Here is a 21,410-nt window from a genome sequence, read left to right on the forward strand (position 1 = left end):
CACAAAACCAACATTGTTCATGCTTTTTAAATTTGGATCTTTTAATAAATAATTAGACAATTGTTTCTGTGCAAATGGGTTTATTCCTGGTTCATGAAATCGTGAAAAAAAAATCAAACTCAAACATTGATAAATCACCCCCTCAGTGTGAGGGTTTTCACTTCAGTCAAAATCCATTAAGTCATCTGCCACTGCTGCTAAACAAAACATGGGAAACATTAGGCAGACTGAGTCACATTTATCTGAAAAATAAGTCTTTTAGGGTAGAAATGTGCCTGTAGAATCTGCATACAACATTTTTTGTAGAGGTGATACAGAAACAGTATCAGGATTGTGTATTAAGGTATGCCAGGGCAAACTACAATAACTGCAGTAAGCTAAGACAATAGAGGATCGAATGAATTTGACCACAGGACCTCTTAATACATACCCCCATATGTAATGAAAGGTTTTCACCCAGGAGCACTAACCCATAGCAACCAATAAGATGTTTTCATGTGACCAGTAAATGCTGCCTGCTGATTGGTTGTTAAGGGTTACTGCTCCTGGGCAAAATTAGTGCCTTATATTACATAACCCTGATAAATCTCTAAAGACAGCCATGTTCTCTACATCAACCAGATGTTTATTTGAATTTTTGCACTTACTTTATATTTCCCAAGAAAGGGGTGTCTTCCTCCTGTTATTAACATATCATCACCACGCTCGAAAACACACCGAACAGCCCTCCGTGTCCTAAAATATATATTGTTATTGAAAATGTTCCTTTTGATAGAGTTATACTGACTATATGTCCTTAATGGAAGCACTGAATCCTGTTGTTTAGAAAAATGGTACCTTAAACAAGCAGCCAGTGCAATAGAGTTAAGCTTCCCCTTTATGAATTACTGATTCCTGGTGTTAATAACTCTCCTTGGTAGACATTCATTTTTGCTGTAACCAGTTATGATAGTAGGACACTGGAGATGCTCACAGCTATACTGACTATATGGATCAGAACTAAGCATGTCCTTAATGGAAGCACTGAATTCTGTTGGTTAGAAAAATGGTACCTTAAACAAGCAGCCAGTGCAATAGAGTTAAGCTTCCCCTTTATGAATAACTGATTCCTGATGTTAATAACTCTCCTTGGTAGATATTGATTTTAGCTGTAACCAATTATAATAGTAGGACACTGGAGATGCTCAGAGCTCAATACTGTTTACAACAATTTTCATATTTCTGTCTACTGCTTACTCTCTCTGTGGCATGACTGGAAGTGTAATCATTCTCAGTTACTTTAGAATGAGATTTAAATAAGACATACTTGTTTGCTGCTACAGCAGTAATTGCTGCAATATTTCCTGTCTTTGTGGTTTTGCCTCCAAAAGCTCCTCCAACCCTTTTCACGTGGCATGTTATCCTGTTTGATGGCACGTTCAGTATTGTAGCTATAAGATTCTGGAGAGGCAAGAAACTGGTTTAAGACTTCTGTTTAAGACTAGTACACTGTTTTCAAAGACAGAAGAGAAAGGTAAAAGAAGAATGTACCCCTTGCTGTAAAATATAAGGATTTTGACTTTTGTGATAATGCAAAGTAACAAAGCCACAGACTGAGTGTTTATACAGGTCATTACACTTCACTTGAGTAGAAATCCATGCAAATTGTGCCATATGACATAATCAAAGCCATTTCTCCTGATCAAAAAAAAAAAAAGAGGCCTCTTCTTCTTGGTTAGAGGTAAGGGATACAGAAGAAGTCTGAGGGTATTTCAGACTACTGTGTTAACATAATTCCACTGTGTCAGAAACTACCTGGTCTAGATCTGCTATATACTGGCATCTGCTCCTCCTGCTTAAACTCCTGTCTGTATTACTTAGCCCACACCCATGATCCAGCTGCAGACAATAGCCCAATTAAAGGGCTATTTAAAGGAACAGTAACACCAAAAAATGAAAGTGTATAAAAGTAACTAAAATATAATGTGCTGCTGCCCTGCACTGGTAAAAGTTGTGTGTTTACTTCAGAAAGTCTACTATAATTTAAATAAATAAGCTGCTGTGTAGCCATGAAGGCAGCTTATTATATAAATTATAGTAGTGTTACTGTAGCAAACACACAACTTTTACCAGTGCAGGGCAACAGTGCATTATATTTTTATTACTTGAAAGCTCTTTCATTTTTTGGTGTTACTGTTCCTTTAAGGCTGCCTCCCCATACCCTAGTGCTGGATCATTAGCTCTCCTGCTTGTCCAAGCCAACTAAACTCCTGTTCCTGAGAATCCTGTCTTAAAAATCCTGGCTTAGTATCCTGTTCGTTATCCTGTCCTGACTTCCTTGAAGGCTGGTTCCTGCCCTTGTTCCCCCCATTATTCTGACTTCCCAGTTTTGGCCCTTTGATTCCTGTTTGCCTGCCCTGACTTTTGGCCCGTTTGATGGACTTGTTTGATTGCTGCCTGCCCTGACCAATTGCCTGAACCTGGCCATTGTTTTTTTTGCCATTTCCCAACATCCCGCAGGGGTTTGTGTATTTTCAATCTTTCTTATTAAATCTTGATTAACAAGCAGTTTGTGTCTAGCCTTCATATGTTTGCTAGTGATTATATAGCACATTGCCTCCTTCTAACTAGTTTATCTAACAATTCTAGCACACTGTATACTAGTGGTACTTCAGCCATTATTGACAACAAGTCAGTTATCAGATATAGGGGGAATATGACTCATTTATAAAAGCAGAATGTGTTAAATTGCTTTAAACAGTCAAATGTAATTCTGTTCTGTAGAGAGATAATGGTTATCATGGCCTTGCAGCATCAATGAACGCTATCTCCTATGTTAATTCTTGCTCCCTAAAGTGAAAGTGTATTTAATGCACATTATAAAGGATTTGGACAATTATATTCTGTGCTGGAATTAAAAAAAAAAAAAAAAAATCTAAAACCCTCAATAAAGTTTTACAAAGTGGTAACACTTATTACTGTTATCTAAAGTTACTGTTGCTAAATCAACCACTTATCTATTTTAAATACGACTGGATCAAATAATGCAGCACGTTTTGATCACAGAGGCAATGGATATGCAAGGATTAACTTGCCATTATTATCTGTGACATGCTGAATGCCTGTACATGTAATTTTTTGGGGGGAATTAGTTATGGCAGGCAGGTAAGCAGAGGATCTGGAGCACAGAGACAGGGACACCACTTCTTAAGGCAAGAACACAGGTTTATTTAGGACTAATTCTTACCAACATAAAGCTCACAGGAACACAGTTCATCAACAAACAGTTCATCAAACTTGTTCAAAAACTGTCCCCTTTCTGGGACTCTCACCTTCCAGGGTAACGTCCACACTCTGGAACCTTTTCTGGGTTTCTCACCATCCCCAGTTACAAACATTCACTGTGACTCTCACACACATGAACGCTCTGGCTTCTCACTAACCCTTGACGTTGTGGCTTCCCCTTAAGCCTTGCTGACTCTTCTCAGCTCTCACACACCTGGTCATGACTCCCTCAGCTCCTCAGTGGCAGGAGGTACCCCCAGCCCCTCTGGGAGTTCCTAACACAGTCAGACAACCTTCCTTCCCTGTGCCCTGCTCTGAGAGTGACCTACTCTGAGTCAAGATCCAACCCCAATGAAGTTCACACTGAGAGGCCCCCAGTTGTTGGAGCACACACCTTTTACCTCTCCAGGCAGCTCCTCTCTCAGCTGCCTCTTAATTAGCCGACTGAGAGGGATTATTTACTCTGTCTACATAAGGAATCCCCCTGCGACCACATCACACACCTCAAATGTATACTTTCTCTTACATTTTTAGAAAAACCTGCTGTGTTTCCTAACCACACTAACACAACACTTTAAGTTAATACCAACAACAGCAGTACAAGAAGGTGAATTCTATAGGTATGTAGAGTAATTTTATAATATATACAATAGAAAAAGGAACATAACCATATGTGCCATACATGACCTGTTAGATGCTACAATAAGAAAGATCTTATAGAACCAGAAACTGCTGTTGCAGGTACACTGAGGGTTCAACAAAAGTGACTACAATGGTTGACTTTCTTTTTACCTGAATATATGTTGGATCCTGTGTAGACACATACACATCCATCTCTTTGTCCTCTCCCTTAGGCAAAACACGGATACTCTGGGTCTCCATGTAGAAATGCTCCTGTCCTCCAATGTATATTTCACCTGTGTGTGAGAGTAAATGAACAGTATTATAATAAATGTATGTAATATAAGAACTACACATAATTGCTATTATGCTTGGGATTGTTTCTTGCTTTTATCAATGACCATCAAATGTTATCTACATAAAGTATAAGGTTGTTGAGATGAGACAGAATAACACATTAGGTATGTTCCATTCTAGGGCATGTAAAATATGTAGAATTTACACAGAAATGCTAAATGTATACATGCATATTCATAAGAAACATTGTTAACCTTCTGTCATCAGTGTGGGTTAAAAGTTTAAACAAGCCAAGTCAGAAACGCAAATGACAAAGGTGTATTTAACACTATCCTAGCACTCAACAGTCTACATTTCATCACAGTAAGGAAAATTGTATTTGTATATATGGGTTACAGAAGATTTTGTTTCAGTCTAAAATCTATACCAAGGAGAGAAACGTGTGAGGCAGTTATGTTGGATGTCTAAAAGGCAAGCACTGTGGTATGAATGCTACATAAAGATGATGAAGATGTGCCAGCCTAATATTTCAGTATATCTGAAGAGTTGCCACATGACAGAGGAAGAGATTTCCAATATTTATTAATCATTTCAAGTTATTTGGAAAAGTAAAGCTCAGGTAAAAAAAGATCCTACACTGGGCACCACCTTTTTGTTTATGTAGAATATACCCATTTAAATTTCCCACGAGCGTTATAAGAACTGGAAATCGATCTTAATATTCATAGTGCAGCAATAGCAATCAAATGTTTATTCAGAACTTATCAATGAAATGGCAATACACAATTTTACCTTCCTGTATTTGATCAGCAGATTTAAATGCTTCTTCCACATTTCCATTCTCCAGCTTTCTTTGTGGCTTAAAAAATGAATTGTGTTCAATGGCTTCCTAGAGAAAAATAAACAATAACAAAAGTCAATACAAACACATACAGAAACATGATTAAGCAGAAAAAACATGAGGGCTCATTCACTAATGCCAGGCACAAGCGCTATGTGTAGTATGTGCCCTATTACATGGCAATAAGTCTGGAACTGGTGCCAAGCAGTTATGCTTTATGCCATTGTGCCAGCAAATGGTTCCATGTACTTTATCTTTTGTACGACTTGATACCTGAAAAGGTCCATCGTACAATGGCTCAGTACATTAATCAGCCTTTCAGTTCGACACAAACAGCAATGCAGTCTGAGGGGCAGATTTATTAATTCTCATGTTTTGCAGGGGAAATGCAAAAAAATAATTTCACAGGCTTTTTTGTTAACATGCAAAAAAATAAATTTAGGTTGGGGGGAAGTATATCACAGCAAAACAGAATTTACTGTGTACCCCCTAATATCTAAATAGTCTAACAAAACAAATAATTTTAATGAAAAGTACATCATTACACTGTAAGCAATCAATCATAAAGTTGGTCCATATACTATAATATAATAGGCAACAACACTAAACCTGAATGGTTAGAATGACCGGCTCCAGATTCTCATACACCACTTTAACTGCAGCAGCTGCCTTTTTAGCTCTGGCAGGAGTGTCAGCCAAAACTGCACAGATGATCTGACCCACGCAAAGCACCTGTGCAATACAGAGAAACATAACAAGTTACTCTAAAAATCCACTGGAATCCTGAAAATATTACACTTCAAGATATCTGCAAAAGATTTTAGTATTTTGGCTTTTGTTGAAAGCCAACTTGGAGAAAATGGGCAAGAAAAGTTACTTTTAAAATGGTAAAACTGATAAAAAGATTATATTACCTTGTCTTTGGCTAGCAATGGTACCTCCCCTTCCTCAAACATAGATTTGCATGTGCCTGGACAATCTTCTGTTGTTACAACATCCACCACTCCTGGCTGGGCCAAGGCCTCCGAGAAATCCAGTGACCTTGATGACAACACACCAGTAGATTTCATATTATGCACTGAATGCATTAGGCCAGGTATAAGTAACATATGATTGCACCAAAACAACCTTAAACGCTAGAAGGTGGAAACATGTAGATCAAAAGCAGATAAAGAGACGCATTCTTACAGTACATTTTTAGTGAAGGCAGAAGGCTAAATGTTGACAAAAAAGAAACAAATAAAGGGCAGTTGTGTGCTTTTCAATAAGTTGTATACACTATGCTTTGCAGTCAGTTTGTTTAGATCCATGTAGTAACCTTTCTTTAACAATCAGATGTTGTTTAAATCACCCAATGAGCACAATTAGCATTGAAATGTTAAAGCTGCAACTTGGTAAGTTTGTGATTTAGCCCCTTGGCATTGCCCCGTGGGCAGAATAGATTGTTCAATTAGTTCTTATCTGCCATCCAATTCTGGGTTGTGTTATTGCAAGAGAAGTATTAAATAACCTTGGGCACTAATAAATTGCAAAGAAATATCTCAGTAGTGCCACCCATTTATTCTACACTCCATAGCCAAAAGTACGTGAATGCCTGTTCAACATTGTGTTCTCAAACCAAGGGTATTAATATAAATTATGGTCCTCAGCTATAACAGCCTCTACTTTTCTGTAAAGGCTTTCAGTTAGATATCTGAATAGCGTTGGTGAGATTTGCTTCCACAAAAAAGCATTAGAAAGACTGGGCACTGATATTGGGAATAAGGCCTGGTTTGCAGTCAGCCCTTTTATGTCCTTCCCATGGGTGTTCCACTGTGATGAGGTTAGGGCTTTTTACTTTACATCCATCTTGGAAGACCAGTTCTTACTAGAGCTTGCTTTGTGCATGAAAACTTTATTGTACTGAAAAAATGAAAGGGCCTTCCTCAAACTGTTGTAGAACTGATATAATTAAGTATAGGATTAGGGATTAGAAATATCTAATCATGAGTTTTAGCTCAATTTTTGGTTTTCAAAGGTTGGAATATGCACGTCTGTTTCTACTTACACAATTTTTGCATGAGCCTTTGTACTGGTGACAAAATACAAAAACAGTTCGCCATCTACACAGGGCATGTCATCACAGTATACAGCCTCGCCAGTAGCATGTTTTATTCCAGAATAATGCATGATAGGCCGTCCGATGGGATCTTGTACTGATTGACGTGAAGATACATCCTGGAAAGAGAAACTTCTCCAAATTATATTGTGACAAAATTATTAGATACTAGCAGCATGTAAAAGACCTAGGACATTATATATAAGAAACAATCTAATATATACAGTATGCATACAACCTCCATAGTAAGCAAAAACAAACAAGTAGCAGTTTATTGTGCAATTGTGTTACTGAGTTGCTAAACTTGACCACTGAAATGTTAATTGAACTTAAGGTTGATGGGGACACTGGAGGTTGCACAAATAGTTGGCAGGCTGCTCATTTAGTTACTGCAATGGGAATAGGTTTTGAGTAATAATTAAAAAGAACAAACCTGGTACAGCTGGACATTTTCATTGCATAATGTTTCAAAACTGTTAAGAGCACTGACATCTGAATAATGAGTGCCCTGGAATACAAGATATAAACCTTATTTGCCATGTTATAATAACATTATAAAAAGAGGAATCAGAAAGGGATTATAAAATACCATGTGGTTAAGTCTCTGTAACACCTCAAGGTAGAATTTGAAAAAAAAGCTGATGGTCAGAGTACTGCGGTATTCTACCATGCCTCCCGGGGCTGAGGGAGAAAGGGTAATCTCATGCACCATGAGTCTGCAGGCTTCACTTAGCATGTGGTCATCCCAGTGCCTAGGAAGAGCAAAACATAAAGACTCTGTGACCAAAGGGAACATTTTAAAGGCTCTTAAATCATTAGAGTACTTGATGTGATTATTTTATAAGTGAAGTGTGGGTATTGTATTAAAAGTAAATAAAAGGAATTGATTAGGCAATTGCCCATATTCCTATTAGCAGGGATGGATTTTATCCAGTACATACCAAAAATCTTTTAGGTATTTTTTCATTTTTAAACATATTAAGATTGGAATGGGTAGTGTAGCTGATTTTGACCATAGCTTATACTGCATCATACTGACCATACTGCAATCATACTGACCATACTGCAATCATACTGACCATACTGCAATCATACTGCAATCATACTGACCATACTGCAATCATACTGACCATACTGCAATCATACTGACCATACTGCTATCAAACTGACTATACTGCAATCATACTGCACCATACTGCAATCATACTGACCATACTGCAATCATACTGACCATACTGCAATCATACTGCATCATACTGCAATCATACTGACCATACTGCAATCATACTGACCATACTGCAATCATACTGACCATACTGCAATCATACTGACCATACTGCAATCATACTGCATCATACTGCAATCATACTGACCATACTGCTATCATACTGACCATACTGCTATCATACTGACCATACTGCAATCATACTGCATCATACTGCAATCATACTGACCATACTGCAATCATACTGACCATACTGCAATCATACTGACCATACTGCTATCATACTGACCATACTGCAATCATACTGACCATACTGCTATCATACTGACCATACTGCAATCATACTGACCATACTGCAATCATACTGACCATACTGCAATCATACTGACCATACTGCAATCATACTGACCATACTGCTATCATACTGACCATACTGCAATCATACTGCATCATACTGCAATCATACTGACCATACTGCTATCATACTGACCATACTGCAATCATACTGACCATACTGCAATCATACTGACCATACTGCAATCATACTGACCATACTGCAATCATACTGACCATACTGCTATCATACTGACCATACTGCAATCATACTGCATCATACTGCAATCATACTGACCATACTGCAATCATACTGCATCATACTGCAATCATACTGACCATACTGCAATCATACTGACCATACTGCTATCATACTGACCATACTGCTATCATACTGACCATACTGCAATCATACTGACCATACTGCTATCATACTGACCATACTGCAATCATACTGACCATACTGCAATCATACTGCATCATACTGCAATCATACTGACCATACTGCAATCATACTGCATCATACTGCAATCATACTGCAATCATACTGACCATACTGCAATCATACTGACCATACTGCAATCATACTGACCATACTGCTATCATACTGGAATGCAGTCTAAAAAAGTACAAAATAAAAATGTCATGTTCCTTTTTGGTGGGTGGATGGTTGATCAGCAGATAAGAAAGTAACAGTAGCCATAGCTTCTCCTCACTTCCTGTCAAATTTGGGCTGATAGCCAAAAATATCAGAACAATGCTACCCAGACATCCCTGCAGATGACTGAATTGCACAATATTCATCTGTCTGGCCAAATAACACCAAGGCTGGCATCTACAGTAACTTTTAGGAGCAGATTTTTCAAAATATGAGTTTAGAGCTTAAATCATAAAAACCATGTTCTATTCATTCCTATGGGATTTTTAGAAGCATATTTATGAAATGGTGAGTTCTTACTTTCACTCATTGATTAATACACTTCTAAAATTCCCATAGGATTGAATAGAATTTGGGTGAATCTTTATGTATTAAGCTCTATTTTGATGTGAACTACAACACAACTAAAGGTGATAGATTTTTGTTTACAAACTAGGATTTTTTTAACATTTTTCTCAACTTTTAATACATACATTTTGCTTTCAGATTTAGTTTGCCATTTCGCCCAATCTTTTGGGCGAAAGCTTGTACATGTAAGGGAGGGCTTGAACATAAAAACTTCACAACCACTGCTATATGATAATTAGGGGCCGATTCACTAAAGGATGAAAAAACAAATGCTATTTATAGCATGTGTTAAAAATATTATCACTTATTTACTTATTTTTTGCAAGTTAACGATTGATTCACTGAAAGGACAAGCAATGTTCTTGGCATTATTTATCTGGCGATGAGCGATTTTAAACAATATTTTAACACATGCGCAATAATTTCCGCCATGTGCGATATTTTTTGCTGCATTTTATATTAGGGCACACTATTACGCATGTAGCAGTTACTTTCTGAAAACTACTTTTCTGAAAATTACCATTTCCCTGAAAACACAAGCATGCATCACTCTAGGAAGATCACATACTTGAAAAAATCCAACTGCAAACTCCATCTTGTCACCACAGACAATCACCAGCTGCAATTTTGTTCAGTAATGCCTACTCCTGGGAGGCGTTAAGTTTCACAGTAATTATCGCCACATTTTACGTGTTTAACGCTTCATATGTGAATCATGTGTTAGTATTATTTCTATGCTATAATTACCGCAATGCGATAAAATAATGCATTGCGATAATGGGTAATTACTTGTTCTCCCAGTGGTTCTTTCTTTTACTAAGTCAATGAAGTTGTGGCTGTATTAAAGGCCCAATTGTCAAATGTCTGTTTTCTTATACTGGGCACTTTTTTTTTTGCTACATTTTGGCAGTAGGATCTCGGTTTTGCACAAGTTCCAGGGCTAAATATATTTAGAAAATATTTTTTTATCTGCCAAATTCTAGTACTATGTTCCAAAACAAATATACTTTTGCAACAGATTGGCATTCCTGTGGGAACCCTGTTATTAACTGACAGCTAAATCATTACTGATGTTATTTATGAACTCATGTCCATACTTTCCTATCAGATCTTGACATGTGGTCTTTGCAAAAACAGTGGTTGGACCAACACCACCATAGAAGATACGAATGACTTTAATTATGTCAGTGTTTTCTTCAAACTGAACTTTCATTCCAGCAGTGACAATAGGCAATGCATTCTCTCGTCTCTGGGCCTGTCTGAAAACGGAGTAATGATCCCCCTGTTAACAAAACCAAAACCTTCAGTACAATTTATATTGGTTATTGACTGTTTAGTAGTAGAGCAAGTTCACAAACAGTTCACATACCTATTATTCAGTCTTAATATATTTTATCAATCAGACAGCAGAAGCTATGGTAAAATGTAAGATTTGGTAAAAAAAAACAACAGATATATATGTACCTCAATAAACAATTAATATAAACAAATTTGGATTAATTGCTAGAGTTCTCTTATTCCTTTTCTTTCTGTGGTTTCATGTTTACTTCACTGTTACAAATACTTTTTGAAGAGCAGAATATGATTACATTTGGGTCCATCTTTCTGCATTAGTTTAAGGTTTTGGCATACCTTCTTGGAATAAGGTAAATGAACTGATACTAAAACCTCTTCAGCCTTCAACGAATGAGCAAAAAATGCCTCATCCAATGGCATCTGCCTAGTTCCATCTAATAGAAAGAAATTAACATCATTAGGTTTAACATCAGTAGGTTTAGCACCAAACAAAACGTAGGTTTTCTCTTCAGTGCTGTAAAGATAACAATCCATACTGTACCTATTGCTGCCACAGTTAGAATGCAGTTGCCTGCAGCCAGAACTGGGTTTAGATCAGATGTTGGAGAACGGCTTATAATGTTTCCTCCTAGAGACTTAAAATTACAAGACCATATTTTCTACTGAGAAATTAGTTGTACAGTAAATTATAAAACTACAAAACTAGTTAAAAACATACTGCTGTGTTCCTTATCTGTGGACCTCCGAGTGTTTCAAGTTGCTGTAGAAGGGCATGAAATAATTTGGTCTTTTCCTCTGGTTGTTGGGTGACAACTTCCTTTAGAGCTTCTTTCAGCACTGTTAAACTGCAAGCTGCCCCTACTGTTATTCCTGATAGAATAAAACATTATAATAAAATGCAGTTAAATTACTTAACAACCTAATTAATTAATAAAAACATTAGCCTACCATCATCCTTATGAATTACAAAATTGAGCTCCGGTATTCTTGAAGGGGAAATTATAACAGGATGAAAAATTCCTCTGAACTTCATTTCGGGACCTAGGTAACAAAGTCCATATGTTACAAATATGCTATCAACAAGGTTAAATCAAGATTCTTTTTGTAACTTGGCTGATGGAATTTATCATTGATGGATCTTTTAAACAAATGTATTACTTCAACTATGATGAAGCATACCCATCAGCACACCTACCGACGATGGTGTTTCCCACAACAAGTGGAGCCTTCGGATATGTTGCTTTCAGTTGCAGAAGTTCCTGAAGACTGGAAGGTGATATCCAAGTCATACGCCCCCCTTGGAAAATGAGTTTTTCTTTTTTTTCTTTATCCATTAGCTGCAGGTAAAGAACACTGACATGACGCAGCGAAAATTTCCATTTGGACAATGCAAACAAACAAGGAGCAAAAGTTTGCACATCATTTTTGTGCCTGTTTTACAAATATATGTTACCAAGAGCAGTTTAAAGGAGAAAGAAAGTAATTTTGGCATTTTACTGCCAATAGATTTGCCACATTAGTGCCGCCTAGAACGCTATATGAATTCTGCAGAAAGCTTTTTTCTGAGAGAGGAAGTCAGATACCGAAAAACATGTTTACAAAAATGGAGACAAGAAATCCTGTGTTTCTTTTGATGTGAGTGCTTATGGCTGTATTTACATGGACCTTTCTGATAAAGCTTACTTGGTTTTTAACTTTCCTTCTCCTTTAATAAATTGCAAACTTTCTCTTGATTTTTTATATAATTTTGTAATTTTAAAATAATTTAATTTATTGCAGTTGTCTCCTATTAGGTTTTCTAATAACAGGGCTGCAACTGCTGACACTGTGAACCTTGCACCAGTGCACAGACCAGCCATTACCCGGGGCAGAAGTGCTGCTGAATGAGCACTAAGGTGCAAGCTCTTGTGCTACTGCCCAGGGAAAATGTAAATGACCTCTATAGTATTTTGCTGGGGCCACTGTATCATAAAATGCTAGGGACATTGTGAAATGATGGGGCCACTGCACTATCTATATTTTTTGGAGTACTGTGCCAAATTTACTGTGAGTTAGTTAGACACATGTAAAGTATGTGGCTGTAAAACTAAAACCATAAAAATAGAGAAAGAATTGAAATAGAAAACTCTTACCAGTAATTCAGGGGGAAATATTAATTCCTGTGTTGGATCAAGAGGTAAAAACTGTTCTTCTTTAAACAAACCTGTGAGGATCTGAAAATACAACTATTGCTTTAATGTGATAACCAAAAGCTTTAATGTGATAACCAAAAGCGAAATATTATGAACACAACTAGTGATGAGTGAAATTTTTCGGCAGGCATGAATTCGCGGCAAAAAAATGTGATAGCCATTGCTTTAATGTGGATAACCACTGCTTTAGGGCAAAGACACACGGCAATTAGTTGCTGCGTCTTTTTAAAAAGTCCACCGCGGCGACTAATCAGAGGGACTTTTCTGACATAGGGTTAAATAGAAGTTGCTGTAACTAAACGTCCATGAATTTTTGCTACGCAGATTAGTCGCCATGACTTTTTAAAAAGCTGCACTGACTAATCGCCCCGTGTGTCTTCGCCCTAATGTGATAACCAAAAGCTTTAATGTGATAGCCATTGCTTTAATGTGATAACCAAAAGCTTTAATGTGATAGCCATTGCTTTAATGTGATAACCAAAAGCTTTAATGTGATAGCCATTGCTTTAATGTGATAACCAAAAGCTTTAATGTGATAGCCATTGCTTTAATGTGATAACCAAAAGCTTTAATGTGATAGCCATTGCTTTTAATGTGATAACCATTGCTTTAATGTGATAGCCATTGCTTTAATGTGATAACCAAAAGCTTTAATGTGATAGCCATTGCTTTAATGTGATAACCAAAAGCTTTAATGTGATAGCCATTGCTTTAATGTGATAACCAAAAGCTTTAATGTGATAGCCATTGCTTTAATGTGATAACTAAAAGCTTTAATGAGATCATTTGCATGTTGTGAAAAACATATTTTGCATTCAAGATATAAAATGTATTTTAATAAATTATGGTTATGTCACAGTATGTTGTAAAATATATTCCTGTCTGATGAAATGACAGCGAATAGAGATGATGTTGTGGTAGGATACGTTAGTACCTCAGTCTCTTTTGTTTTGTTGAGTAGGTTTTATATATGTGAAAATAATAATTATAAGGGTTAAGACACATGGAGCTTCTAGTAGACATCAAAAAGTAGCTGCTACTAGTAGCTCCATGTGTCTTCACCATAAATGCTCTACTGCCTCACATTCATCTGAAAAGTTACTTACGTTATCTACTGTATCAGGTGTAGAAATCTTTTCCATCCCATTCTCTTTGACTTGGCAACAATCAGTTTTCTTTAAAAGTAAAAAATATGTATTATCAGTTAAGTGTCACATTTAGCAGATGGTTAAAGGAGGAGAAAGTGCAAGTAAAATTTATTTTTAAACCATCCACACACACTGCTCTCTCACCTTAAAGCTTTCTATCGCACTGCTCCTTACCTCTGATACTGTATCCCTGAATTTCTCCGTAGGGAACACTCACTCTTTCTCTTTAAGATAAAACTCAGATGCTTCTTTCTGGAGCACTAAAACACTATTTTGTCTAAATGCCCATACCTTGTGCACTCTTACCATCCAATTTGTGCCTTGTAAGCTCTACGGGTCAAGGACCTCCTTCCTACTGTGTCTCATACCACATGGCACTAAATCTCTGTGTATTTATACTTATTTATTGTATTTATTAAAACACTTTTCCTTCCTGTGTATAATTGTGTATATTGTAACATTATACAGCACTGCGTACCCTTGTAGCTCTTTATAAATAAAGTTATACATACATACATATACAGGTCGTATGTAGCTTATGTTGAACCTAATGACAATATCAATAAATAACAAAAGCAAGGGACAGTGTTGAGTTGCCCTGCCATGCATTTGAGGACCATTTCTTTATACTCAGTTCTGAAGTTGTGAATGTTGAAGCACAAAACAAATCATTAGAGGATTAGAGACTAGAGGAACAGAACTTTCATTTGCAGCAACGTAGGTGGTTTTTTTACAGTGAGGGCATTGAGGTTGGGGAATGCCCTTCCTAGTGATGCTGTAATGGCAGATTCTGTTAATGCCTTTAAGAGGGGCCTGGATGAGTTCTTGAACTAGTATAGTATCCAAGCTATAGTAATACTAAAATCTACAGTTAGTATTGATGTTGGTATATATGGTTTATGTATGTGAGTGTATAAATAGGTCATATTGGGTTTATGTACAGTATGTGAGTGTATAGATAGGTCAGTATGGGTTTGTGTGTGCTGGGCTTACGTGGAAGGGTTGATATGATGGTCTTTTTTCAACACTTATGTAACTATGTAAAAAGCAATTTCTGTTATGTAGCTAAATCATAGGGAGGCTAGCCAAGTTCAAGTATTTGAACTTTACAAACTTTAATATTTACAAACTGGTTAATATTTAGCAGAAGTTTTTGCTTACATTACAGAAAGTTCGGCATCCATCCACTATTGGCCTGTAACCAGTACAGCGACAGAGATTACCTGGCAAGAGAAAATTTATAGAAAAAAAATGACATTTTTGCAGGGTGAGAAAAGCATTTGAGGGGGTGGGGGAATATTTATTTAGAGGCCAGTTCAGCTCAGTATTCTCTGGTCCCTTTTCCCCTTTTCCCCTTTTCTACCACTGGTCCAATGGCTCAGCATATTATGCTGGGGAGAAAGTAATTGATTTCTTTGCTTTGTGAAGCATGAAACCCATTTTTGTGTATTTTATATAAGGTGTGCTAAACTTTGAAAAGAACTGTATTAGAGAACAACATGATGTGTACCAGATGAAATGGTGAGCATTTAAAAGCAGAAGGTGTGTTTGCATCATTTTCATACAGTATGGTTTCAGGCCACAATCTGTAAAGTCTGCCCACATTAGTTCATGTTCCCTAGCTGCCATGTGTCTCTGCGTTAAGAAGTGATTAATTTTGGGAAAGAAATTTGTTTCCATTGCCTTAAAGTGATACTGAGACGAAAAAACAACTTTTTCAAATATGAATCTACATAAAAAGTTGCCTATAGGTCGTGTTGATAATTTTTTACTGATATGGCTGCTTTTGTAAGTAATTGTTACTTGAAATCTCAAAACCTGACTGTTTTGCCAGCCTGACTGTCCCTTCTCAGCCTGTCAGTTACAGCTTCTAATGCCAACGGCCTCCTGCTGGACAAATATGGCAGCCCCCTCATAGAGGAACATGGGGGATCTGATAAGGAATGTAAAAGCTTGGACAAATACTTTTAAGGCAAAATTATAAATAGCAAGCAAAGACAATGTTATGACAGATGTAAAAAAGGTTTCATTTCTGGTGTCAGTATCTCTTTAAAGAGGACCTGCCACCAAGACATAAAAAGCTGTATAGTAAAAGTCCTTTTCAAATTAAACATGAAACCCAAATTCATTTTTATATTAACACATCCAAACCCATTATAAAGGCATCTAAAAATCCCAGCTGTCAATCATATATTGCTTCCCCTGCCTCTATGCCTAAGGCATAGAGGTGGGGCAGACAATACCCTTAGCTTTCCATTCAGCACTACCTAGATGTCACTGCACATCTCACTTTTCCCCTCCCTCCTCCTCATCTAACTGTGTAGCCAGTGCATGGGCAAGGGCATCTGGTCCCCCATTCTGGCACATAAACGAGATTTTGGCATGATACAAAGCTTGCCTTCATAACAGTGTCCACAAAATGGTGCCTGCCACTATTTATATAGAGTAAGTCAAGTTTATTTTGCTCAACTAACAATATAGAAAATAATTTGGAGTTATTTCTTAGGATGACAGGTCCCCTTTAATAAATATTTCCTAAAAGATATAAAACATAAAAATATAAAACATGCATGCACTATTTTATGTGCCCAACTTGATATTTTTATTGTAATTAAGAAGGTTTTACTAAGCAAACCAAATAACATATATACTGAATGGTACACTGAGCTGCAGTGGCATATCTTACCTCCTAGGCTTTCATATATCTGCTCCATAGTTGGTTCTGGATGATTCCTTAGTAAGCTATACACAGACATCACCATCCCAGGAGTACAGAAACCACACTGGGAACCATGAGCTTTAGCTATTCTCTCCTGTAGTGGCAAACAACATAAATACATTAAGCCAGGCTACAATGTGTTTAGTTAGTGGTAAACAACTTTAGTTTTTTCTTAACTTCACATCTGAAGAGATCCAAATTAAAATGGAAAAGTAGCTTTTTGAACCACAAATGTACTTATGTACTTCATTTTAGTGACTATATTCTATTGCAGGAGGAACTTTCTCTGTATCCAGGGGTTGTTATCCATATGTTAAGATTTCTTGCAATGGGGAATCCATAACAACAGACCTGGGGGATGGTACAATTATAGAGGGACCACTGACTGACCTGTAATTTCAATATATGTGTGCAAAATAGATCCTCTACCCCTCGTGTTACGACCTTCACAAGCATGTTCCTTCTTTTGTATTACATTTCTTAGATATATCATTGCACTATACAGGGAGCCAGTTGTTGTTTGTACTAATGGTTCTTCAGAATGGGTGGTAGGACAGTTCTGTAGGTGGAGTTTATCTACAGCCACATATCAAAAGCAATAGTTTGTCAAATTTTCAGTTTTGTGCCTCGCATTACCCCTTGCAGCTTCTTTAGACTGAATATTCTAGGAGTTTTGGCCATAAGTTTGCCATCATTGCTTTCCAAATACAGATGTATCGTACAGATATATACTCCTGGTCTGCCATTGAACAGCTGAATATAAGACCTACTTACAAAGCTTTACCAGTTCCTGTGTCTCTTATATTGTAATTAATCCTTATCAAGAATGTAACTAGTGTTGACTCTTTGGTTTAGGAGAAACTAAAGTAATGTAATTCAGACAGCTGGGAAACAATATAATGATTGTTCTTGTTGTTTCTGAATGTTTTGTGGTGCATGGTGGATTTTTATTATCCTCTATATAGCAGTAGCAAACCTTTAATGCAGCACTGTACAATAATCACTTACATCAATTTCTGCCCCCAAAGAGTCTAATATCAGTCATACAATTCACACACTCGCATAGGATAAACTTGTTCAGAAGTAATCTATCCCACCAATATGCTTCATTCTGTTTAAACTATAAAGACAAAATATGCTACAGTAGGAGTGGAAGAACTGATAAAGGGGCAGAGTGCAATGAAAAAGGCTTTCCTGTTGGTTTCATCACAAAAACCTAAAGTTTTGTGTTTAACAAAATGGGGCTTAAAGTGAAAGTTTCCCTGTTTGCCCTGTTTAGCTCAAGAATTAACAAAAACCAGAAGCCTCATTTTCAATGCATGTTGAAAATGAGGCTTCTGCTCTTTTAAGAAGATATGACTACAGGTCCTCATCTGTTACCCAAAATGCTCAGGACCTGGGATTTTCCAGATAAGGGATCTTTTGGTAATTCGGATCACCATATCTGCTAAAAAAACATTTAAAATTAAATAAACCCAGTAGGATTATTTTGCCACCATTAAAGCTTAATTATATCTTAGTTGGGATCAGGTAAAGGTGCTTTTTTATTATTACAAAGAAAAAAATAAATAATTTTTAAAAACGTGAAATTTTGAGTAAAATGGAATCTATGGCAGATAGGCTTCCCATAATTAGGAGCTTTCTGAATAGTGGATTTCCGTATAATGGATCCCATACATGATCAAATTGCACTAAACTAAACCAAATTCCTTACTCACAATTTTTAGATGTTAAGAATGATTTATTATTGTTAATATGATTACATAATAGCCATTTCATTACCTTAGTTATTTTTTTACACATATGTCACAATGTCAGGAACAGAATGTGCAAGACTTTCTTTTATTTCAACAGTAGTTTGATTTGCGTTACTTTGGAATCAATCACTATTACTGTACCTGCACAGGATGCAATTTGGTAGTTGTGCTTCCGATGCCCTCGATGGTTGTGACGGCTGCACCATGCATGGAGCATATTGGCAGTAGGCAGGCATTGGCTGAGAAATGTCTGTTAACAGTTAAGTGCCATTCCTGAATGAAACATTATACTAAAATTTAAAAAAAAAGTACATTCCGCATCTGATACTAACTATGATATTATATAAAAAGGTGAGAAACAGGTGAGAATGGTTTGTACTTTGTGTGACCCACGGTATTAGTCAGTATTAGTAACCTTACCTTTTATATTGGGCTTGAAAAACTGGTTCTCATTTTGTAATCTCATGATTCCAAACCACTGTGTTTTTCTGTTTTTCTTCTTATATGAGTTAATTCCTGTTTCCACCAGCAGTGGATGGAGTATAACTATATATATATATAGGGGGTCAGCTGGGTGATTTTTAACAATAGTTTATTCCACAAGTCACTTTTAGATGTAATGATTTGTAACTGAGAGCTGTGTTGATGCACAAGGTGTGAAGCCATATACTATTTGGCACTAGTCACTTTAATTTGAATTTATGAATTGGTAGTTCTGGTGTTACAATAAGTTGTAACTAGTGATTGGATTTTTATTCACAATATTTTTAGAATGTTTCACTTTCTTTAAGCACAAGAAACATGTAGGGACAGACAAAGTAGTTTAGCATTGATACTAACATAAATAGACTAGGAGGTTTATATCCTTCAAGTAATCAATATATTTGGTTCTACCCTCATAGATCTATTATGTTTGAAGTGCGAAAAAGTGGTTACTATTACTAGTAGTTTCCCAGCTGTTTTTGATTTAGAAGCTAAGAGCAGTTGAACAAAGATGGACACATTTGCACATCTATCTGCTTTAATAAATATGTAACACCAACACCAATAAAACAGTAACACCAACAAATGAAAGTGTTTTCAAGTGATTAAAATATAATGTGTGTTTGCTACAGAAGCCCAACTGTACTTTATATAAACCAAGCTGTTGTGTAACCATGGGAATACAATGGGAATCTATAGAACACATCTGATATATGTTATGTAAGCTGTGCCCTTTTCTCCTTTTTCAATTTGAATGGCTGCCCCCTTGGATAGATTGCAGCTTTGTTTATATAAAGCAAACACACACCTTTTCCACTGCAGGGCAAGAGTACATAATATATTATTGCTTTGATACACTTTACATTTTTTATTTTACTGTTCCTTTAGGGCCGTGGTAGACAGGGAGATTAGTCGCCTGTGACAAATCTAACTTGTCACGGGTGACTAATCTCCCCGATATGCCACCCCACCTGCTAGAATGTAAATCACCGGTGGGATGGCATACCATACCATTTCCTCTCAAGGCAACTTTGGCGTTTTCGGCAAATCGCCGCGCCGCGTATGCTATCCCACCACCGATTTACATTCTAGCCTGTGGGATGGCATATCGGGGAGATTAGTCACCCGCGACAAGGGAGATTTGTCGCGGGCAACTAATCTCCCAGTCTGTCACGGCCCTTAAAGTTTCCAGGTAAGTGTTGGTCAGATAATTCTATAATTCAGATAAAGCAGTTTGTTGGAGGCTAAGGATGAAAAACAACCACATAGATACCCAAGTGTATATCCTGATTAAAGGAAGGAGTTCTTTAATCTACTTAACACTGTACATTACAAGTGTCCTAAGCAACTGTAAAACTGTCACTAAAATGCAGCATGATAAAGCAGGTTAAGGATACAGAATCTTCTTGGAAACAGGATGGATGGTTGATACCATTACTGTGCAAGCACCACATCCACCACCTCCACATCCATATTTTGTTCCCGTGAGAAGAACTATTGAGCACAAGGTTCAGGAAAATTACGTTTCATAGTCTTTATAGAGCAAAATATTTTCAGTTTAAAACAATGAGCCACTGAAGTGAAACTTTAGATTCACTTATCTGAGACTGGGAGTGAATATACTTACATTACAAAAAGTGCCACTATTATTATCTATCTTGTCTGTATCTATTGTGTTGGCTTGTTTTTTAGCCTAATGAAAATGTGTGACTGCATGTTTCTGTTTAGTCAGGTGTCCGTCACATATTTATATGTTAACACAGAGGAAAGTTGTATGCTGCTACTGATGTGATAATGCAGTGTAAAATTACACTCAATCAGTATAAGTCAATACAAGTCTATGGGGCACATTTACTAACCCACGAACGGGCCGAATGCGTCCGATTGCGTTTTTTTCGTAATGATCGGTAATTTTGCTATTTTTTTTCGTATCTTTTGCGATTTTTTCGTATCTTTTGCGATTTTTTCGGCGTCTTTACGATTTTTGCGTAAAAACGCGAGTTTTTCGTAGCCATTACGAAAGTTGCGCAAAGTCGCGATTTTTTCGTAGCGTTAAAACTTGCGCCTTTTAAGTGTTAACGCTACGAAAAAATCGCGACTTTGGCAACTTTCGTAATGGCTACGAAAAAC

General features: G+C 36.9%; 1 protein-coding gene across 3 annotated transcripts in view; it reads right to left on the minus strand.

Moving 5' to 3' along the window:
- Positions 1-21,410, minus strand: part of LOC100495429 (aldehyde oxidase 1) — a 46,721-nt gene that overhangs the window by 18,932 nt on the left and 6,379 nt on the right. The window contains exons 3-23 of one of the 3 annotated variants that reach the window (XM_012970229.2): positions 20,678-20,774; positions 18,939-19,047; positions 17,008-17,134; positions 15,483-15,544; positions 14,280-14,348; positions 13,114-13,194; positions 12,177-12,318; positions 11,930-12,022; positions 11,700-11,851; positions 11,523-11,616; positions 11,318-11,415; positions 10,783-10,967; positions 7,711-7,873; positions 7,555-7,629; positions 7,071-7,240; positions 5,938-6,064; positions 5,633-5,755; positions 4,975-5,071; positions 4,057-4,181; positions 1,307-1,440; positions 648-735 (exon numbers count right to left, since the gene is read on the minus strand). In XM_012970229.2, coding sequence (XP_012825683.2) covers positions 648-735; positions 1,307-1,440; positions 4,057-4,181; positions 4,975-5,071; positions 5,633-5,755; positions 5,938-6,064; positions 7,071-7,240; positions 7,555-7,629; positions 7,711-7,873; positions 10,783-10,967; positions 11,318-11,415; positions 11,523-11,616; positions 11,700-11,851; positions 11,930-12,022; positions 12,177-12,318; positions 13,114-13,194; positions 14,280-14,348; positions 15,483-15,544; positions 17,008-17,134; positions 18,939-19,047; positions 20,678-20,774 — 2,411 coding nt within the window. 3 annotated transcript variants of the gene reach the window in all.

The sequence above is a fragment of the Xenopus tropicalis genome, chromosome 9, assembly GCF_000004195.4.
Source record: "Xenopus tropicalis strain Nigerian chromosome 9, UCB_Xtro_10.0, whole genome shotgun sequence".
NCBI lineage: Eukaryota > Metazoa > Chordata > Amphibia > Anura > Pipidae > Xenopus > Xenopus tropicalis.